Here is an 18,203-nt window from a genome sequence, read left to right as displayed (position 1 = left end):
GAAAAACAATGATTAAAATGATAACTAAATGATAAATTAAATGGTTAGGAAAAAAGAGGAAACATAAAATCATGTTTTCACCTACTGTACTACAAGAAAAAAAAGGAAGTTGCTCCATACAAACCACTAGTTGTTGAAACTCATTTCAAACGAGATCACTTTGCTATCTGAACTTGTTCTGAATTAGGTTTATTTGAATGTGAGCCAAAGACTGAATATTAGACACAATGAAAATGGTAAAGATAGGCCTCCAAAGAGCACTTTTACATTTTGATTAGCTTAGAAGGTGGAATATTTCCTCATTGAATCTACACATACTAAATTCATGAGTGCCAGAAGAAGAAAAAAAAAAATCTATAGAGCTTCATAAATAACTGATAGAGGTAAAAAACCCAGAATACAAAAACATTAGCAAACTAAATAAATAGTTCAATTCTCAGGTAGGTTAACTATATATTATTTAACGGTATCAAAGAAGTGTTGAGAGAATGGGAGAAAAACCAAAACACTTTAAAAAATAATTATATTAAATATTTTTAAATTCCACTTATAGATACATAAATAAATATATCTTAAGAGAATAAATTAGAAATTGAACACTTTAAAATATTTTTTAACCTTTTTAATCCCTTTGTTTAATACATTTTAAAATTAAAGCCTGAGCAACTCAGGTTTGATTGCCACACAAAAGTCATATCAGTAAGCCATATAAATCATGACCTGCTGATGCATAGGAATTATATTAGATTTTGGATATATTGTAAATGTTTCTATGTGATTGTTATAGGGTTGATGAAGGTTAGTAAAATTAATTTCTGTTATGCTTCACTAATTGAATTTTGATCTTTGAAAAGTGTATATTAATCTACACTTAGCACCTAGTGTTATTCTCTGCTCACAGGGAATATATAGCCAAGGAATATGACTGGAATAATCAGTGCTAAACACTCTGAGGGATATTAAAGATCAATAATAAGACCTTCTCAGACTCTGCCAACAATTAACTTATAATTCGATAGGGAAGATACAATAAAACATAGGAAAAAAAAACTACTGAATAAAAACTATCAAAAAGCATTTCTTAAGTGCTAAATATGTATCTATAGTATGCTCTATTCTATGCATCCAGGTTAAAAGTACAAAAGTGTGATTGTCTCTGTCTTCAAGAAATTTATTCTATTCAATCATTTAATGGGTATTCATTGATTTAAGAAATAAATACAACTGGCATATACTGTCTATATTTCACTTACATTGTTAAATCAGAGCCTACAAGGAAGACTCAATCTTTTGTTTTAACTGTAATTGTTTGCTTCTTTTTGTTTTATTCTTTTTGTTAGAAATATAATATAATATAATATAACATAATAAATATAATATACAACTAAATAAAATTTAATAGTATGAGAAATATTTAAAAAGAAAATGAAGGTCTTCTCAGTTAATAGAACTGAACACTGAAAGAGCAACTTTTTTGTCACTATGAAATAAAGTTTTATGGTATTGGTCTAAAAGGGATTTTCAGTGGTCATCAAGTCCATATATATTTTTTTTCAGGCTGCACTAAACCTAAACTCTCAAAGACAGATTGGTATGTATCCTATTTGTAAAGTTCTCCAGGTGTTGGAATCCTTACTAACTGCTAAGTAATTAGAATTGAGCTAATCTTACAAGAAGTTGTTTTGGCCAGAACCTGAAACAAGGTACTAAGTAGAACTAATCAAGACAAGGCTTGTGTTCCCACCTTTACTCAAAGTCCACACCTTAAAGCTCTTTGGGCCAGAGAGCACTATGGGAGAAAACCCATAATCCCATTCTCTCAGAAGGTTCACATATAAGGCGAGACAGCCATTCCAGAATACACTTTTTTCCTCTTGGCTGGCTGATCGCGCTAGACTCGAGAGAAACGACTCTGCTGCAGAGAACACTTTTGACGGACTTCAGTGGAGCTACGCCAGAAGCCCTCTCTCCGCGGCAAGTGTGGCTGGGCTCCCCAGAAGGAGATAAGAGAGATCTTCCATCTCTGTTGGAGGCAGAAGAAAGCAGAGGCAGAGGCTGAAGGACAGAACCTTTGGATTTGGAGACATCCGAAGGGCTCTAAGCCTCTAAACCGGCTGTGCCCTGAGAAGAACAAACTCCAACATTTGAACTCTTAACATCCAGGGACAGAAATTCAAACAAATGTTGTAGTAAGCCCTTCAATAATTAGCAATTTATGATATAAAATGTTTTCCCTCCTCTTTTGCTCTGGGAAAATTATGTATCATTTCTGTTCATTTATCTTTTTTTTCCTTTACTTTTTTATTTATTTCTATTTTCAATTGCTTTCTCAAAGCCTTGATTGTGTCTTTCTAATACCAAAATTCTTCAACAAAGATAAAATGTTTTAATAAAGGACATTGAAGAGACTAATGTAATTGGCACTAGTCATTGACCTATTTTTTTCCTTAGAATTAAATTACTGACTCGTGATCTAATTAGTCAGTTAACTTGATTAACAAATATTAATTGATTATATGCAGGAAATTAGTAGGTAAATAATATGATATAATTTGGACAAGGAGTCAAAATTCATGAGTTTTCATCCTGACTCAGCCATGGAATAGCTATACAATCTCAGGTAAGATCTAACTTCTTGGAGTGCTTGTAGTACTTGTACTCAAGGAGCTTACATTTTACTGAATGTGGATTGCTAGCTAGCTAGATACAAAGAAAAAAATTAGGGAAAATATGGACAAAATTATAGAAAGTAATTTTAAAATAGAGGGAATATAAAAACGGGGGGAAAGGGCAGGAAAATATTCTGATCATTACATTTTGAGTCTTTTTTTGGTCTATGTTTTTCATCATTATTTCTGAAGTCATATTCAGAGTTTCATTCTGAAGTCTCAATCAAAGCCAAAGAAAGTGATGGAATAATTCCGTTTAAACATGGGATCACATAGCATCTGGTAAATTTGGGTAATTATACCTACTCCATCTGTTTTGTAGATCTGTAATGAAAAGTACATGAAATCATATATTTGAATGTGTTCTTTAAATTGAAAAGTTCTGTATAAATATATGATATAATGAACTCAAATAAAGTTGGGCAAGTGACAATATCTTTAGGTCTCAGATTCCTTTTATAGCAAAAGACATAGTGTATTTAAATTATGTAATCTGAAGATACGATAACTCCAATCTCTGATCATACTGTCATATTGACTCTATTGATTCTTCTAACTCCTAGAAAGTTTGGTTCTATCTGATGTTGAAACAATACCACATAGGATATTTGTGAAGCATGAGAAATAATAAGCTATATTTCTAGATGACTTTAGCCTAGGGCCTCAGAGGTGAAGGAAATGATTAGAGGCATAGATGATGTTTTCTTCATTGCAATTAATCAAAGACTGAAAAAAGAGGCAGTTAAAAATAGATTCTGAAAATTAGATTTAGATTTCTGAACTATAGCTTAAAATACAGGAATGAAGAGAAATGAGTAGAATCAAAAGAACACTATACACAGCAACAAGAAGATTATGTGATGATCAAGTGTGATGGAATTGGCTCTTTTCAACAATGAGGTGATTCAGGCCAATTCCAATAGACTTGTGATGGAGAGAACCATCTGCATCCAGAGAGAGGACTATGAGGATGGAATGTGGATTACAATATACTATTTTTGCCTTATTTGTTATTATGGTTTGCTTACTGGTTTTTTTTTCTCTCATTTTTTTTCTTTTTGTTCTTATTTTTCTTGTGTAGCATGATAAATGTTGAAATATATTTAAAAGAATTGCATGTTTAATCTATATTGGATTAATTGCTATCTAGGGGAAAGGAGATGTGAGGAAAAGGGGAGAAAAATATGGAATACAAGGTTTTGCAAGGGTGAATATTGAAAACTACCTATGCATGTATCTTGAAAATTATATATATATATATAAGAACCTGACATCCAATGTTATGGTCATGGACTGATATTATCTATGATGTAATTCTGGATTTGGTGGTGAGGATAAATTGGGGAGGTAATACATAACGTAGAATTTATGTTCATAGTAGATGAAAGGCAAGGTTGAATATAGGCAAGAAGGGTGATAGAAGAGATGGTAAGATCCCAAAGACCTTGGGGAAGAATGATAAAGCAGCTGGTTGTCTACCAAAAGGATAATAAATCCACTGATGTAGAATGGGCTGTCTCTGTCCATTTCTATGTGTGTGTGTGTGTGTGTGTATATGTGTGTATCTACATACACATATATATGATGTTTAATCATACTCATAATTTCCCTAGTATAGGGAGCTCCTGATATAACAGTTCTTAACCTCTTCTTTGTTATTGACTGCTTTGGTAGTCTGATGAAACTATGAACTAACATTAAGAATAAAGTTTTTTAATTTATAAAATAAAATGTATATAATTACAGAAGAAACAAAAAGATATATCCTTCATTGGCTCACTTCACAGATGAGGAAAGTACAGCAAACAATGTCAAATGACTTGTCCAATATCACAGAGCTAGTAAGAGTCTGAAGCCAAATTTTAAACCAGGAAAGATTAGTCTTCCTTACCTTCCAAACTTGCCATAAAAATAACCAGGAGAAAACTGAAGCTCAAGATATGTTCAGAGATAAATGGTCTTGAGGAATTCAGGTCAGCCAAATTAACTTTATTTTTGATTGCTGATAGAACCTACATGTGACTACTGAGACATACTAAAATGTCTTTGAAATAATGTACAGATGAGGGGAGCTGTTTTAGGATTGTAGAAGGGACAAGTGTCTTTTTTCAAAGAAAGAAAGAGAATGGGAGCTGATCATTATGAATCATTGAGTTTGAATTTGATTCACAGCAAAATTCAAGAGCCTATTACTAAAGGGCTGGCTAGTGAACATTTAGTAATAATAATAATTAAATAAGAGTTAGCATGGCCTTATATTGAATAGGTTATTGCAGAGTAAACATATTTCCATTTTTGACAGGAATACTACTTTGATAGATCCGGGAAATACTGCTATTTGGTGATTATCTAGATATTATCAAAACATCTGACTAAATCTCTCATGCTCTCATGATTGATTTATGAATTGCATGACAATACAGTTTTTTAACTGTACTGAACTGGGAACTGGTTAAGTTGATGAAGTGAAAAGCTATTTATTAGTTGTTCAATGTCAACTTAGAAGAAAGTCTACAGTGAAATTATCCAGAAATCTTTACTTGGCCCTGGTTTACTTTATTTATTTTAGCAATAAAATGGATAAAAGTATAGTTAGCATATTCATCAAACTCAAAACACACAAACATACACATACACACACACACACACACACACACACACACACACATCCATAAAACTCAAGTTAGCTAATATACTGAATGAAAGAATACAAAAAGATCCTTCAAATTAGCCTTTTCCCATAAGCATTTTGCAGTCTTTAATCTTATTGACTTCCCTCTGCGATTATTGCTAATACATCCTGTATATCTAGTTTATACATATTTGTTTGGATGTTGTCTTTTCTAGAAGATTTTCAGGTCCTTGAAAAGAGGGACTTTTCCCCCCTTAGCATAATATTTGCTGCAAATTAGTATTTAAATGCTTATTTACTTGACTAGAACATTGGACCAAAATTAGTAATATTAAATTTTAATTGGTATAAAGATAAAGTCTTATATTTGGCTTTTAAAATGCCAGAAGGGTCTAATATAACTAGATACATTTGGTCAGGAGGAAAAAATCAGATTATTTTAGTATAAATATGAATTTATGGTGTAAGATTATCCTATATATGGCATTCAGAAAATAATGAGACCTAATTTCTACTGAGTGACAATGTTTTGTTTTACAATTTCCTAATTCAATTCATATAGAAATTGACATTCAATTCTGGGGCCAAACATAAGCAGAAATTGATAAACTGAGCCATATAAGGACCATTTTGAAGAATAATAGATGGCTAACTTGTAGAAGAAAAGATTTAGGGAGCTGTCAACTGAAAGAAAGATAACTCTTCTAATTGGCCCCAGAAGGCACAACTCAAAGCACTGGGTAGAAGTTTTAAAGAGGGAAATTTAAGTTTAACTTAAGAAAGAACTTCCTAATAATTTGAGTTTTCAAAAAATGGGAAACAGACTACCTCAGTAGCTGATTAGTCTCTCATCACTGAAAGTTTCAAAGACCAGATGCCCATTTTCACATATATCATAAAGTTCTTATTGAGAATTTATTGGAATTTTCAGGTCTCTTCTAACTGTGTGAATCTTTTTTGTAATCATGAGATGAAATGTTTTGTAGTGGGTATCCTCATATTCAGATAAACCTCATATCAAGTCCTGTCTCTGACAAATATCAGAAGCGACCCTGGAACAGAGATTTTTCTTCTCCAGTTTCCCAGACAAAACTCTTCAACTAAGCTTTAGAAGAGTCACTCATATGCATTGGTGGATGGAATTTCCTCCAAAGGCATTCTCTATAACAGTGAATCCATACATCTATACTCATTTTTGAAAAAAAAAATGGCTTTTGGCTATTTTTCATTGTTTTTTTTTTCATAGTATTGTCTGTTAGTTCTATATTTTCCTGTTAAATTCTCACAATTCTTCTTTCCATTACTTTTTCAGTTAAATTTATTTCTCATTCATATCTTTCCTATTATTGCCCTAACTCTACTGCCCTTTACATTTTTGAAAGTACTACAGATACACAAGCAGACATATATGCTAATCTTCACTTACACTAAATGAGCTTGCATAATAAGCTGAATTTTAAGGTAGGAAACTAGAGAAGCAGCTTAAAAAAGAATAGTTTATATTTGAGAATTCTGTATGTTATCCTTTTTCTTAGTCAGATGAATAAAGTTATATTTATTATGAGAAACAAAGCTTCCTGAGTTACAAAGAATTATTTTTAAACTGGATATAGTATTTGAATTTGCAGTTTATCATACAGCCTATTTTTCTCAATTAATTTTATTATTTATATCTGAAGGTTTCTTTTTACATATTTACATCAAATATGATGGCTGGATTTTCTGAGTTAATTTAAATGATTCATTGAGATTTTTTTTTTTTTTTTTCTTCAATACCCTATTCATTTTTTCATTTGTCACTTACATTTGGGAAGTGTCATAGTTTCCATAAGAAAAAATCTTCCAAAGCAGATGTAAATATTTTCAGTGTCCTAAATTCTTACAGATGTGTAATTCAAATATATGTGGAAAATAACATTTTTGAAAAGACAATTAGCACTGAGTTCATGGAATTATGCATTTATATGAGTTGTGCTTTTTTCTTCCCTTAATTCAACCAAGAGATTGAAAAAGTAGAACCTGGAAATTATCAGAGGGCACTACTAATCCAGGGGTCACACACATCTGGAGTGTTTCCAAGGTGTATTAATGAGAAGGAAAATGAGCTAAAAAAAAATTGTAAAAAAAAATCCCAACCTTAAATGGCTATTTAATTCTTTTTCACAATATTCATGCTTTCTAAGGTCACAAACAACAAAAACAAAACCATTAAAAGTGTTTTTTTTTTTTTTTGAATATTCAGCTATATAAAAAGGAAAACTAGATCACATCTCCATTTTTTTTTTTTTTGGTCAAGCTGTCTTTATAACTAAATGTTGTCCTTCTTTAATGGGTCATCACCATTCTAGTAAACGTAACTTTGGATATTTTGTCTCTAGAGGCTTATTTGAAACCATTCCATCTTTCTAACACCTGAAAATACTTGAACATTACTCATATAACTTTCAAAAGGCAAGATTATATTCCTGTGCACATATTCAAATGCCCCAACAATATCAGAGGCAGAATTAAATTTACATACACACACACACACACACACACACACACACACACACACACACACATTTTCACTAAAGAATGTGATAGCAAAAACGAAACAAAAAAACACAAAGATGAGTGAAGCCAAGATGGTGGAGAAAGCACACATGACTTTTTAAGCTCCTCTCATACCCTCATGACCAATTATTAAATTCAGCCTCAAAAATAGTGCTTGACTGGTAAAATTCACAAAGATTAGAAGTACAATAATTTACCAGTAGAAGATAATCTGTAAAACTGCCAGAAAAGGTTTTTCTTAAGGGGTGGAAACAGACCAGGGATAGAGAATTAGAGGGTAGCATATTGAGCAGACCATGTGGGAGTGGCTTCCATGGTTAGAAAACTTACAGAGACTATTCTGTCATAGGCTGACTGCTCTTCTCTGCTTGAAAAGAAGCAGACCAGTGGAGAAATTAAAGCCAAAGGTAGAGGATACTCTAAAAAACACGAGAACCTATACTCACCCAAAACCAGAAGTGACTCAGCATAGACCACAGCACAGCTGCACAGCTGCATTCTGCAGCACAGGTTGGGCCAGCCTCTAATCTGCACAGTGGGGGGACTTGGCCTGAGGCAATAGAACTTCCGCAGGGCCACTTTGCTTCCCTGGGGAGAGACAATTCCAGTCTGTACAGGGCTATTCCCTGGTCAGCTGCTAATACCCACAGTTCCACAACAAGCTTTGGTTTGGAGTAGTGACACTTTCACTGCTCAGGCTCTAACCCCAGGGCGGTTGCTAATCCATACAATGGAGCTATTCATTGCGTACTTCCATAGCTAGTCCTGTGCTACCTAGGCCTAATCACTTCTGGTGGGGAACTTTTTCCCAAAGCACTCCCACACCTATCTGCTCTTTGCAGCCTGTTGACAGGACAGCTACTGTCCATACACCTATGCCTATTCTGCAGAGAAAGCTGGTAACCTACTTGCCCTGAAGGCAGACCCTACAGGCTTTAAAAAAAAAGAAAGAATAAAAAAATCAAAAGGACGATTGATAGCTTCTATACAGAAAGAGAGCAGGTTTTCAACCCTGAGGAGACTAGTAACAGACAGTTTCCAGACAAAATCACAAAGGAGGATGTAACCTGGTTCCCATTACACAAATCTCTCCTAGAAGAGACTATTAAAAATCTTAAAAGAGAGCTAGAAGAAAAATGGGGAAAGGAAACAGAAGCTATACAAGAAAGTATACAAAGAAGTAAGTAGTTACTGAAATGTGAATTGGAAAAGGTAAAGAACTTCCAGGTAGTGCAGGAAAATAGAATTTGTGAATTAGAAAAGGTAAAAAAAATCCCAGGAAAGTAGGGTTTGTGAATTGGAAAAGATAAAGAACTCCTAAGAAGGTAGGATTTGTGCACTGGAAAAAGAAAATAATTCACTAAAAAAAAAAAAAAATAGTGAAATGTAAAAAAAAAATCCATAGAGCAAAACAATTCATTTAAAAACTCAGTTGGCTGGAAAGATGGCGGCACAGGTAGTAGATCTGCTGCGGGAAGTGGCGAGGCTGGGGGCGCCGATGGAAGAGCTCCGGGCGTTGCAGGCTGCCCTACAGGCTGTGCCTCTTACCTCGCTTCGGGAACAGGCAGCTGAGCTCCGACTTGGGCCTCTTTTCTCGATACTCAACGCGAATCAGCGATATTGAAACTGAGATAAACAGATAAAGTAACTTGCTCAATGTCACACAGCTAGCAAATCTCTAAAGCCAGAGTTGACAGGTTTCCTGATTCTAAGTCCATCGCCTTAAATCCTTCTATTACCTGGCTACCTGCAACTGCAATTCATCCTCTTGAGCTGCTGCCAAAATCTTACTAAGGGAGCAGACTACCTTGTGTGTATCCATTCTGGAGAGATTTCTCCAAGCTATGGAACCAGTCTACGTGGCCCGAAACCTTAGGGATGAACTGCATAGGGGACTATCTCACCCTGATGATGCTGTGGTAATCCTCACTCTGTCCCAGGTTGGAAGAATTGTAGAAAATTCAGAGGCTGTTACTGAGATTCTCAATAGTCCTGAATTACTGAAGGAAATTATTTATTGCATTGGTGCAGAAAAATTGTCTATAGCAAAAATGGCTATCAAGTCACTATCAAGAATATCCCTAACTCAAATAGGATTGGAGTCTTTATTTGAAAGCAGCCTACTAGATGACTTGAAAAATGTAATGCAAACAAGTGACATTGTACGATACAGGGTCTATGAGCTGATTGTGGAGATTGCCTCTGTGTCACCAGAATCCTTAAAATACTGTACCAACAGCGGATTGGTAACCCAGCTCATTAGAGAGCTGACTGGTGATGATGTGCTAGTCAGAGCCACCTGTATAGAAATGGTGACATCACTGGCATACTCTCATCATGGACGACAGTACCTATCCCAAGAAGGAATAATTGATCAAATTTCTAATATCATTGTTGGGGCATTCAGATCCTTTCTCCAGTTTTTATTTGCCAGGATTTGTCAAATTTTTTGGCAACTTGGCAATAGTGGATAGCCCTCAGCAGATCTGTGAAGGATACCCAATCTTTATAGAAAAAGTCTTTGAAATGGCTGAAGGTCAGGACCCCACCATGATAGGAGTGGCAGTAGACACCCTAGGGATCCTGGGCTCAAATGTGGAAGGAAAACAGGTTTTACAAAAAACAGGGAGTCGATTTGAACACCTGCTAAAGAGAATAGGACACCAAGCAAAGAATGCTTCAACAGAACTTAAAATTAGGTGTTTGGATGCAATTTCATCTCTTCTTCATTTACCACATGATCAACAGACTGACGATCTCCTAAGAATGACAGAATTCTGGTTCTCGTCTTTAACTTGGGAACCATTGGAACATTTTAGGGGAATCAGCACCCAACCTTTTCCTGAGCTGCATTGTGCTGCATTAAAAGTGTTCACAGCCATTGCAAACCAACCCTGGGCTCAGAGACTTATGTTTAATAGCCCAGGTTTTGTGGAATATGTTGTGGATCGTTCTGTGGAACATGATAAAGCTTCAAAAGATGCCAAATATGAACTAGTGAAAGCCCTTGCAAACTCGAAAACAATTGCAGAAATCTTTGGAAACCAGTATTATTTAAGACTGAAAGCTTACCTGAGTGAAGGCCCATACTTTGTGAAGTCTGTTTCAACTACAGCTGTGGAAGGAGCAGAATGAGTTCCACAAAATTGAATTTAGGGGACCAATCTTGATGACCAAAACATCTTCCAAAGACCTTTGGGTTTGTTTTATTTTGTTTTGAGGAGGGAGGGATTTGTATTTAATGTAACAAAACAGAAAATACTTCTAGCTATAATTGCACTTTTAAAAAAATTATCATGGTATGTTTAAGATAGACTTGACAACTATGCATTTGTTGTTGTTGTATTTTAAGTACATTGTGGAATGGGTTTGGAGCTCTTTGATTGCAAAAAGAAAATCTTTCGCCTTACAGGGGACTGGCCATTATTTGAACTAAGTATTTTTCTGCTTCCTAAATACACATGATCTTGCCAAAACTGAATATAATTTAAAAAAATTAGCCACAAATGCTGGAATTCTTTGACCTAGAAATACCTAAGTAGAAAATGCTCCCTGACACAAATAGTGCTTTATTCAAAAAAAAAAAAAAAGCAAATTAAATTAGGAATTTTTGTCTATTCTTGGCATATCTTTTTGTTCTTTATTCCACTACCTCTTCCCTATTGGATGTGCAACTTCTTTAGATCATAAAGCAATATGGACCCCTAAAATTATGTGTTCTCATCTTTATAATGCAAGTAAACCATTATTAATAAGGTCTCTTTGGTGAGCTTTTGAGATGAGTTTTTATAATTGTCCTTTCTAAGAAAATAAGACATTCTGTGACTTAAGGAAAATCCAGGGGGAAAAACTTCCAATTTGAAATCTTGTTTTGATAACTCTTTGCAGTAATTAATGATTTGCATCTATTCTGTTTTTATAATTGTGACTCTTTCCCCTTCTTTCTCTTACTGCATTTGATTAAAAAACTCTCCCTGGCAATATCTGCTGAAGATGTGTTCTTACTCTACACCTTCTGTTTCCTACAGAGTACTAGAATTCATTGAATGTTAAAATTTGAAGTGATCTGGCACTCAGTATTTCTCTATAGGTACTAGGCTTGAGTTAATACAAACAGGATGTTAAACTTAGAAGAGACCTTTCTACAGCTAATAACTACTAATATTTCCCTATCATCATTAACCAGTCACCTCTTTAGTACCTTGCAGTGGCCTAAATCAAAGGGCTTAGCATCAGTTTGGTAAAGATGGGTTTTGGAATTGTAGGATTTTTGTGCTGGAAGGAACTTTTGGGATCTTGTGGTTTTATCCATGAGGAAATTGAGGCCTAGAGAAGGGAAGTAACTTGCCCCCAAGGACATACAATGAGTTGGTAGCAACACTGTCATTAGAACTCAGGTCTCTTGACTGCCCAGCTGGTTCTCTTTCCATCTCTGTTACTTCTGTAACACATCAGTACAACTAATGACTTGCTTTTTCATACATTAATGTTTTGAAATGAGTTTTTCCGAATAAATTTGGTGACTGTTCTATCCAAGAAAACTATAAAATATTAAGCAGTGCATTATGCATTGAAATATACAAAAGCAAAAATGCTTTCAAAGAGCTGACTTTTTCTTAAAGGAAACAGCATGTATTTACAAATATATACATTGTATGTATGTAAAATACATAATACATTGTAATTTCTTAAGGAGAAGCATTAACACTTGGAAGGTTCAGGAAAGGTATCATAGGAAAGAGGCCATTTGAATAGCTATGCTTTAAAGGGAGTTAGGAATTCTAAGAGGCAGACATAATGGTCAAATATAATAATATTTTTAAAGTGCTTTGCAAATTTTAAAACTATATTTAAATATTAGCTATTATTGTTATTACCAGAAAAGAAACATACTTCTAAACCAATAACATGACTATATTTGATCCTCAAAAAAATCCTGGGAGATAGGTGCTATTATTATTAGATAAGGAAACTGAAGAAGAGATTAAATGACTAGTCTAGAAGTCACACATCTGTTAAGTGTTTGAGACCAGATTTAAAGTAAGAACTACTCTCCAAATTCATCCACTTGCCACCTTGCTGCCTCTGGTAAAGTAATAGTGATAATTTGGAAAGCAAGTTGCATAGAGAAGAATATGATTCGGTTTCAAGAATTTGAGAGCAAGGTCTGTTGAATTAAAAGACATTCAGATCCTAAAATGATATTTTGAAATTGCTGAAGCAGCAGTGTATGCAAAATCCATCCCATGTTCCCTTTTTAATCTCATATTAAAATTCCATTTAAAAAAAAAAAAAACTCAGTTGGACATATACAAAAAGAAGTAAAAAAAGCTAATGAAGAAAATAACTCATTAAAAATCAGAACTGAACAAATAGAAGTGAATGATTCATTAAGACATCAAGAATCACCCAAGCAAAACCAAAAAAAAAAAAAAAGAAAGAAAGAAAAATTAGAAAAAATGTTAAATATCTACTTGGAAAAACAACAGACCTGGAAAATAGATCTAGGAGAGATAATCTGAGGATTATTGGACTTCCTGAAAATTATGATGAAAAAAAGAGCCTAGATACTATTTTAGAGGAAATTATCAAAGAGAACTGCCCAGATGTATTAGAATCAGAAGGTAAAATAGGCAATGAAAGAATTCATCAAACACCTTCTGAAAAAGACTCTAAAGTAAAAACTCCAAGGAATATTGTATCCAAATTTCAGAACTATCAGACTAGGAAAAAATATTATAAGCAGCCAATGATCAATGATTCAAATACTGAGGTGCCACAATAAGGATCACTCAAGATCTGGCTGCCTCCACATTAAAGGATCAAAGGGCCTAGAATCTGATATTTCAAAAACAAAAGAACTTGAAATGCAGCCAAGAATAAACTACTCAGCTAAGCTGAGCATTTTCTTCCATGGAAGAAGTTGGACATTTAATGAAAAAAAGATGAATTCCATTTGTTTCTAAGGAAAGAAACCAGATCTAAACAAACAAACAAACAAACAAAATTATCTCCAACCATAGGATTCAAGAGAAGCAGAAAAAGGTAAAAGGAACTCTTGAGAACTGTATTTCTGTTGTGGACATACATAAAGACTACATGTATAATTTGACTTTACTGATATAACATAAAAAAGGGAAGTAGAAATGGAAAGGGGATAGTATCAGAAAAAGGGAAAAGGAGGGATAAAAAGAAGGAAACTACATCCCACGAAGAGGCAAAGGAAACCTATCATATCTGAGGGAACTTAGAAAGGGGGAGGAACATTGTATGAATTTTACTCTCATCAGAGTTGGCTCAAAGAGAAAATAATGGACATATTTGTTTTACAGAGAAGCTTTTCTCACCTCATTAAAAAATGGGAGAGGAAAAGGGAAAAGGAAAAGAGTAATAAGGGAAGGGTACAAGAAAGGGGAAGAGATTCCAAGGGAGGAGGGAGGGATCTTAAAGAGGGAGAGCTGTGTGACACAAATGGGGCCCATAAGTTTAATACTGGGAAAGAGGGTAAGAGGGGGCAAGAAAAAGAAAAGCATAATCTAGGGATAATAAGATGGCAGGAAATACAGAATTAGTAATTTTAACCATAAACGTGAATGGGATGAACTCCCCCATAAAGTGGAGGCAGATAGCAAACTGGATCAAAAGTCAGAATTCTACAATATATTGTTTACAAGAAACACATTTAAAGCAGGGAGATACATACAGAGTAAAGGTAAAAGGCTGAAGCAGAATCTATTATGATTCAGGTGAAGTCAAAAAAGCAGGGGTAGCCATCCATATCTCAGCAAAAGCAAAAAACAAAAACAAAAATTGATTTAATTGAGAGATAAGGAAGGAAACTATATCTTGCTAAAGACAATGAAGCAATATCAATACTAAACATACACACCAAATGGTATAACATCTAACTTCCTAAAGAAGAAGTTAAGAAAGTTGCAAGAAGAAATAGACAGCAAAATTATAATAGTGGGAGATCTCAACCTTGCACTCTCAGAATTAGATATATCAAAACACAAAACAAATAAGAAAGAAATTAAAGAGGTAAATAGAATATTAGAAACATTAGGTATGCTAGATCTTTGGAGAAAACTGAATGGTGACAGAAAGGAGTATACTTTCTTTTCAGCAATTCATATAATTTATGCAAAAATTGACCATATATTAGGATATAAATACCTCACAATTAAATGCAGGAAGGCAGAAATAATAAATGTTTTCTTTTCAGATCATGATGCAATACAAACTACATTCAACGAAATGTTAGGGGTAAATAGACCAAAAAGTAATTGGAAACTAAATAATCTTATCTTAAAAAAATGATTGGGTGAAACAGCAAATTATAGACACAATTAATAATTATTTTCAAGATAATGACAATGATGACACATCATACCAAAATTTGTGGGATACAGCCAAAGTGATAATAAGGGGAAATTTTATATCTTTAGAGGCTTACTTGAATAAAATAGAGAAAGAGAAGATCAATGAATTGAGTTTGCAACTTAAAAAGCTAGAAAAAGAGCAAATTAAAACCCCCAATCAAATTCTAAACTTGAAATTCTATAATTAAAAGGAGAAATTAATAATATTGAAAGTAAAAAATCCTACTGAATTAATACATAAAAGTAGGAGTTGGTTTTATGAAAAAACCCAATAAAATAGATAAACTGTTGGCAAATCTGATTATAATAAGGAAAGAGGAAAATCACATTGTTAGTCTTAAAAATGAAAAGGGAGAACTGTCCACCAATGAAAAGGAAATTAGAGCAATAATGAGTTACTTTGCCCAACTTTATGTCAATAATTTGATAACCTAAGTGAAATGGACCTCCATTCACTTCCTCCTAAGGGATAGGCTTCCCAGATTAACAGAGGAGGAAGTAAATTGCTTAAATAGTTCCATTTCAGAAACAGAAATAGAACAAGCTATTAATCAACTCCTTAAGAAAAAATCCCCTGATTTTACATGTGATGGATTTACATGTGAATTGTACCAAACATTTAAAGAACAATTAGCTATATAAATTATTTGAAAAAATAGGGAATGAAAAAGTCCTACCAAATTCCTTTTATGACACAGACATGGTACTGATATCTAAACCAGGTAGGTTGAAAACAAAGAAAGAAAATTATAGACCAATCTCCCTAATGAATATTGATGCAAAAATCTTAAATAAAATATTAGCAAAAAAAAAAAAAAAAACTACAGAAAATCATGTCCAGGATAATACACTGTGATCAAGTAGGATTTATACCAGGAATGCAGGGTGGCTCAATATTAGGTAAACTATTCGTATAATTAACCATATTAATAATCAAATTAACAAAAAGCATATGATCATCTCAATAGATGCAGAAAAAGCATTTGATAAAATTCAACATCCATTCCTAGTAAAAATTATTGACAGTATGGGAATAAATGGACTTTTCCTTAAAATAATAAGTAGCATCTATTTAAAACCATCAATAAGCATCATATGTAATGGAGATAATCTGCAACCATCCCAATAAGATCAGGAGTGAAACAAGGTTGCCCACTATCACCGTTACTTTTTAATATTGTATTAGAAATGCTAGTTTTAGAAATAAGAGTTGAGAAAGAGATTAAAGGAATTAGAGTAAGTAATGAGGAAACCAAATTATCACTCTTTGCTGAGATATGATGGTATACTTAGAGAACCCCAGATATTCTACTAAAAAGTTATTAGAAATAATCCACAACTTTAGCAAAGTTGCAGGATACAAAATATACCCACATAAATCATCAGCATTCTTATATATAACTAACAAAATCCAACAGTCAGAGTTACAAAGTAAAATTCCATTTAAAGTAACTACTGATAGTATAAAATACTTATGAATCTATCTGCCAAGGGAAAATCGGAAACTTTATGAGCAAAACTACAAAACACTTTTCACACAAATTAAGTCTGATCTAACCAATTGGAAAAATATTAAATGCTCTTGGATAGGGTGAGCAAATATAATAAAAATGACCATACTACCTAAACTAATCTATTAATTTAGTACTATATTAGACTCCCAAAAAACTATTTTAATGACCTAGAAAAAATAACAACAAAGTTCATATGGAAAAACAAAAGGTCAAGAATTTTAAGGGAATTAATGAAAAAAAAAATCAAATGAAGGTGGCTTAGCTGTATCAGATCTAAAATTATATTATAGAGCAGCAGTTACCAAAACCATTTGGTATTGGCTAAGGAATAGATTAATTGAGCAGTGGAATAGGATAGGTTCAAAGGACAAAAACAGTCAGTACCTATAGCAATCTAGTGTTTGACAAATCCAGAGACCCCAGCTTTGGGGATAAGAACTCACTGTTTGACAAAAATTGCTGGGAAAATTGGAAACTAGTATGGCTGAAACTAGGCATTGACCTACATTTAACACTGTACAAGAAGATAAGGTCAAAATGGGTTCATGACCTAAACATAAAGAATGATATTATAAATAAATTAGAGGAACACAGGATAGTTTATCTCTCAGACCTGTGGAAGAAGAAGGAACTTATGATCAAAGAAGAACTAGAAATAATTACTGATCACAAAATAGAAAATTTTGATTATGTCAAACTGAGAAGTTTTTATACAAATAAAACTAATGCAGACAAGATTAGAAGGGAAACAATAAACTGGGAAAATATTTTTACAATCAAAGGTTCTGATAAAGGACTCATTTCCAAAATATATAGAGAATTGACTCTAATTGATAAGAAATCAAGCCATTCTTCAATTGATAAATGGTCAAAGGATATGAATAGACAATTCTCAGATGAAGAAATTGAAACTATTTCTAGCCATATGAAAAGATGCTCCAAGTCATTATTAATTAGAGAAATGCAAATTAATATAACTTTGAGATACCACTACACACTTATCAGACTCATTAGAATGACAGGGAAAGATAATGCGGAATGATGGAGGGGATGTGGGAAAACAGGGACACTAATACATTGTTGGTGGAGTTGTAAATACATCCAACCATTCTGGAAAGCAATTTGGAACTATGCTCAAAAAGTTATCAAACTGTGCATACTTTTTTTCATCCAGCAGTGTTACTACTGGGCTTATATCCAAAGAGGTCATAAAGAAGGGAAAGGGATCTGTATGTGCAAGAATGTTTGTGGCAGCCCTCTTTGTAATGGCCAGAAACTGGAAACTGAGTAGATTAACATCAATTGCAGAATGGCTGAATAAATTGTTGTATATGAATATTATGGAATATTATTGTTTGGTAAGAAATGACCAACAGGATGATTTCAGAAAGGCCTGGAAAAACTTACATGAACTGATGCTGAGTGAAACAAGCAGGGCCAGGAGATTATT

At 33.6% G+C, this 18,203-nt stretch overlaps 2 protein-coding genes across 2 annotated transcripts in view; both read left to right on the top strand.

Moving 5' to 3' along the window:
• LRP1B (LDL receptor related protein 1B) overlaps positions 1–18,203 on the top strand; it is a 2,056,943-nt gene that overhangs the window by 407,118 nt on the left and 1,631,622 nt on the right. The gene's annotated exons all lie outside the window — the stretch shown is intronic.
• LOC127554370 (26S proteasome non-ATPase regulatory subunit 5-like) lies at positions 7,837–13,606 on the top strand. The gene is given in 3 exon segments (XM_051985815.1): positions 7,837–9,501; positions 9,653–10,258; positions 10,260–13,606. Coding segments are annotated over 3 exon segments (1,539 nt in total). The 5' UTR covers positions 7,837–9,301; the 3' UTR covers positions 10,993–13,606.

The sequence above is a fragment of the Antechinus flavipes genome, chromosome 3, assembly GCF_016432865.1.
Source record: "Antechinus flavipes isolate AdamAnt ecotype Samford, QLD, Australia chromosome 3, AdamAnt_v2, whole genome shotgun sequence".
In the NCBI taxonomy this organism is placed as follows: Eukaryota; Metazoa; Chordata; class Mammalia; order Dasyuromorphia; family Dasyuridae; genus Antechinus; species Antechinus flavipes.
The sequence above is the reverse complement of the archived record's forward strand: the minus strand, read 5'-3'. Positions and strand labels throughout refer to the sequence as shown.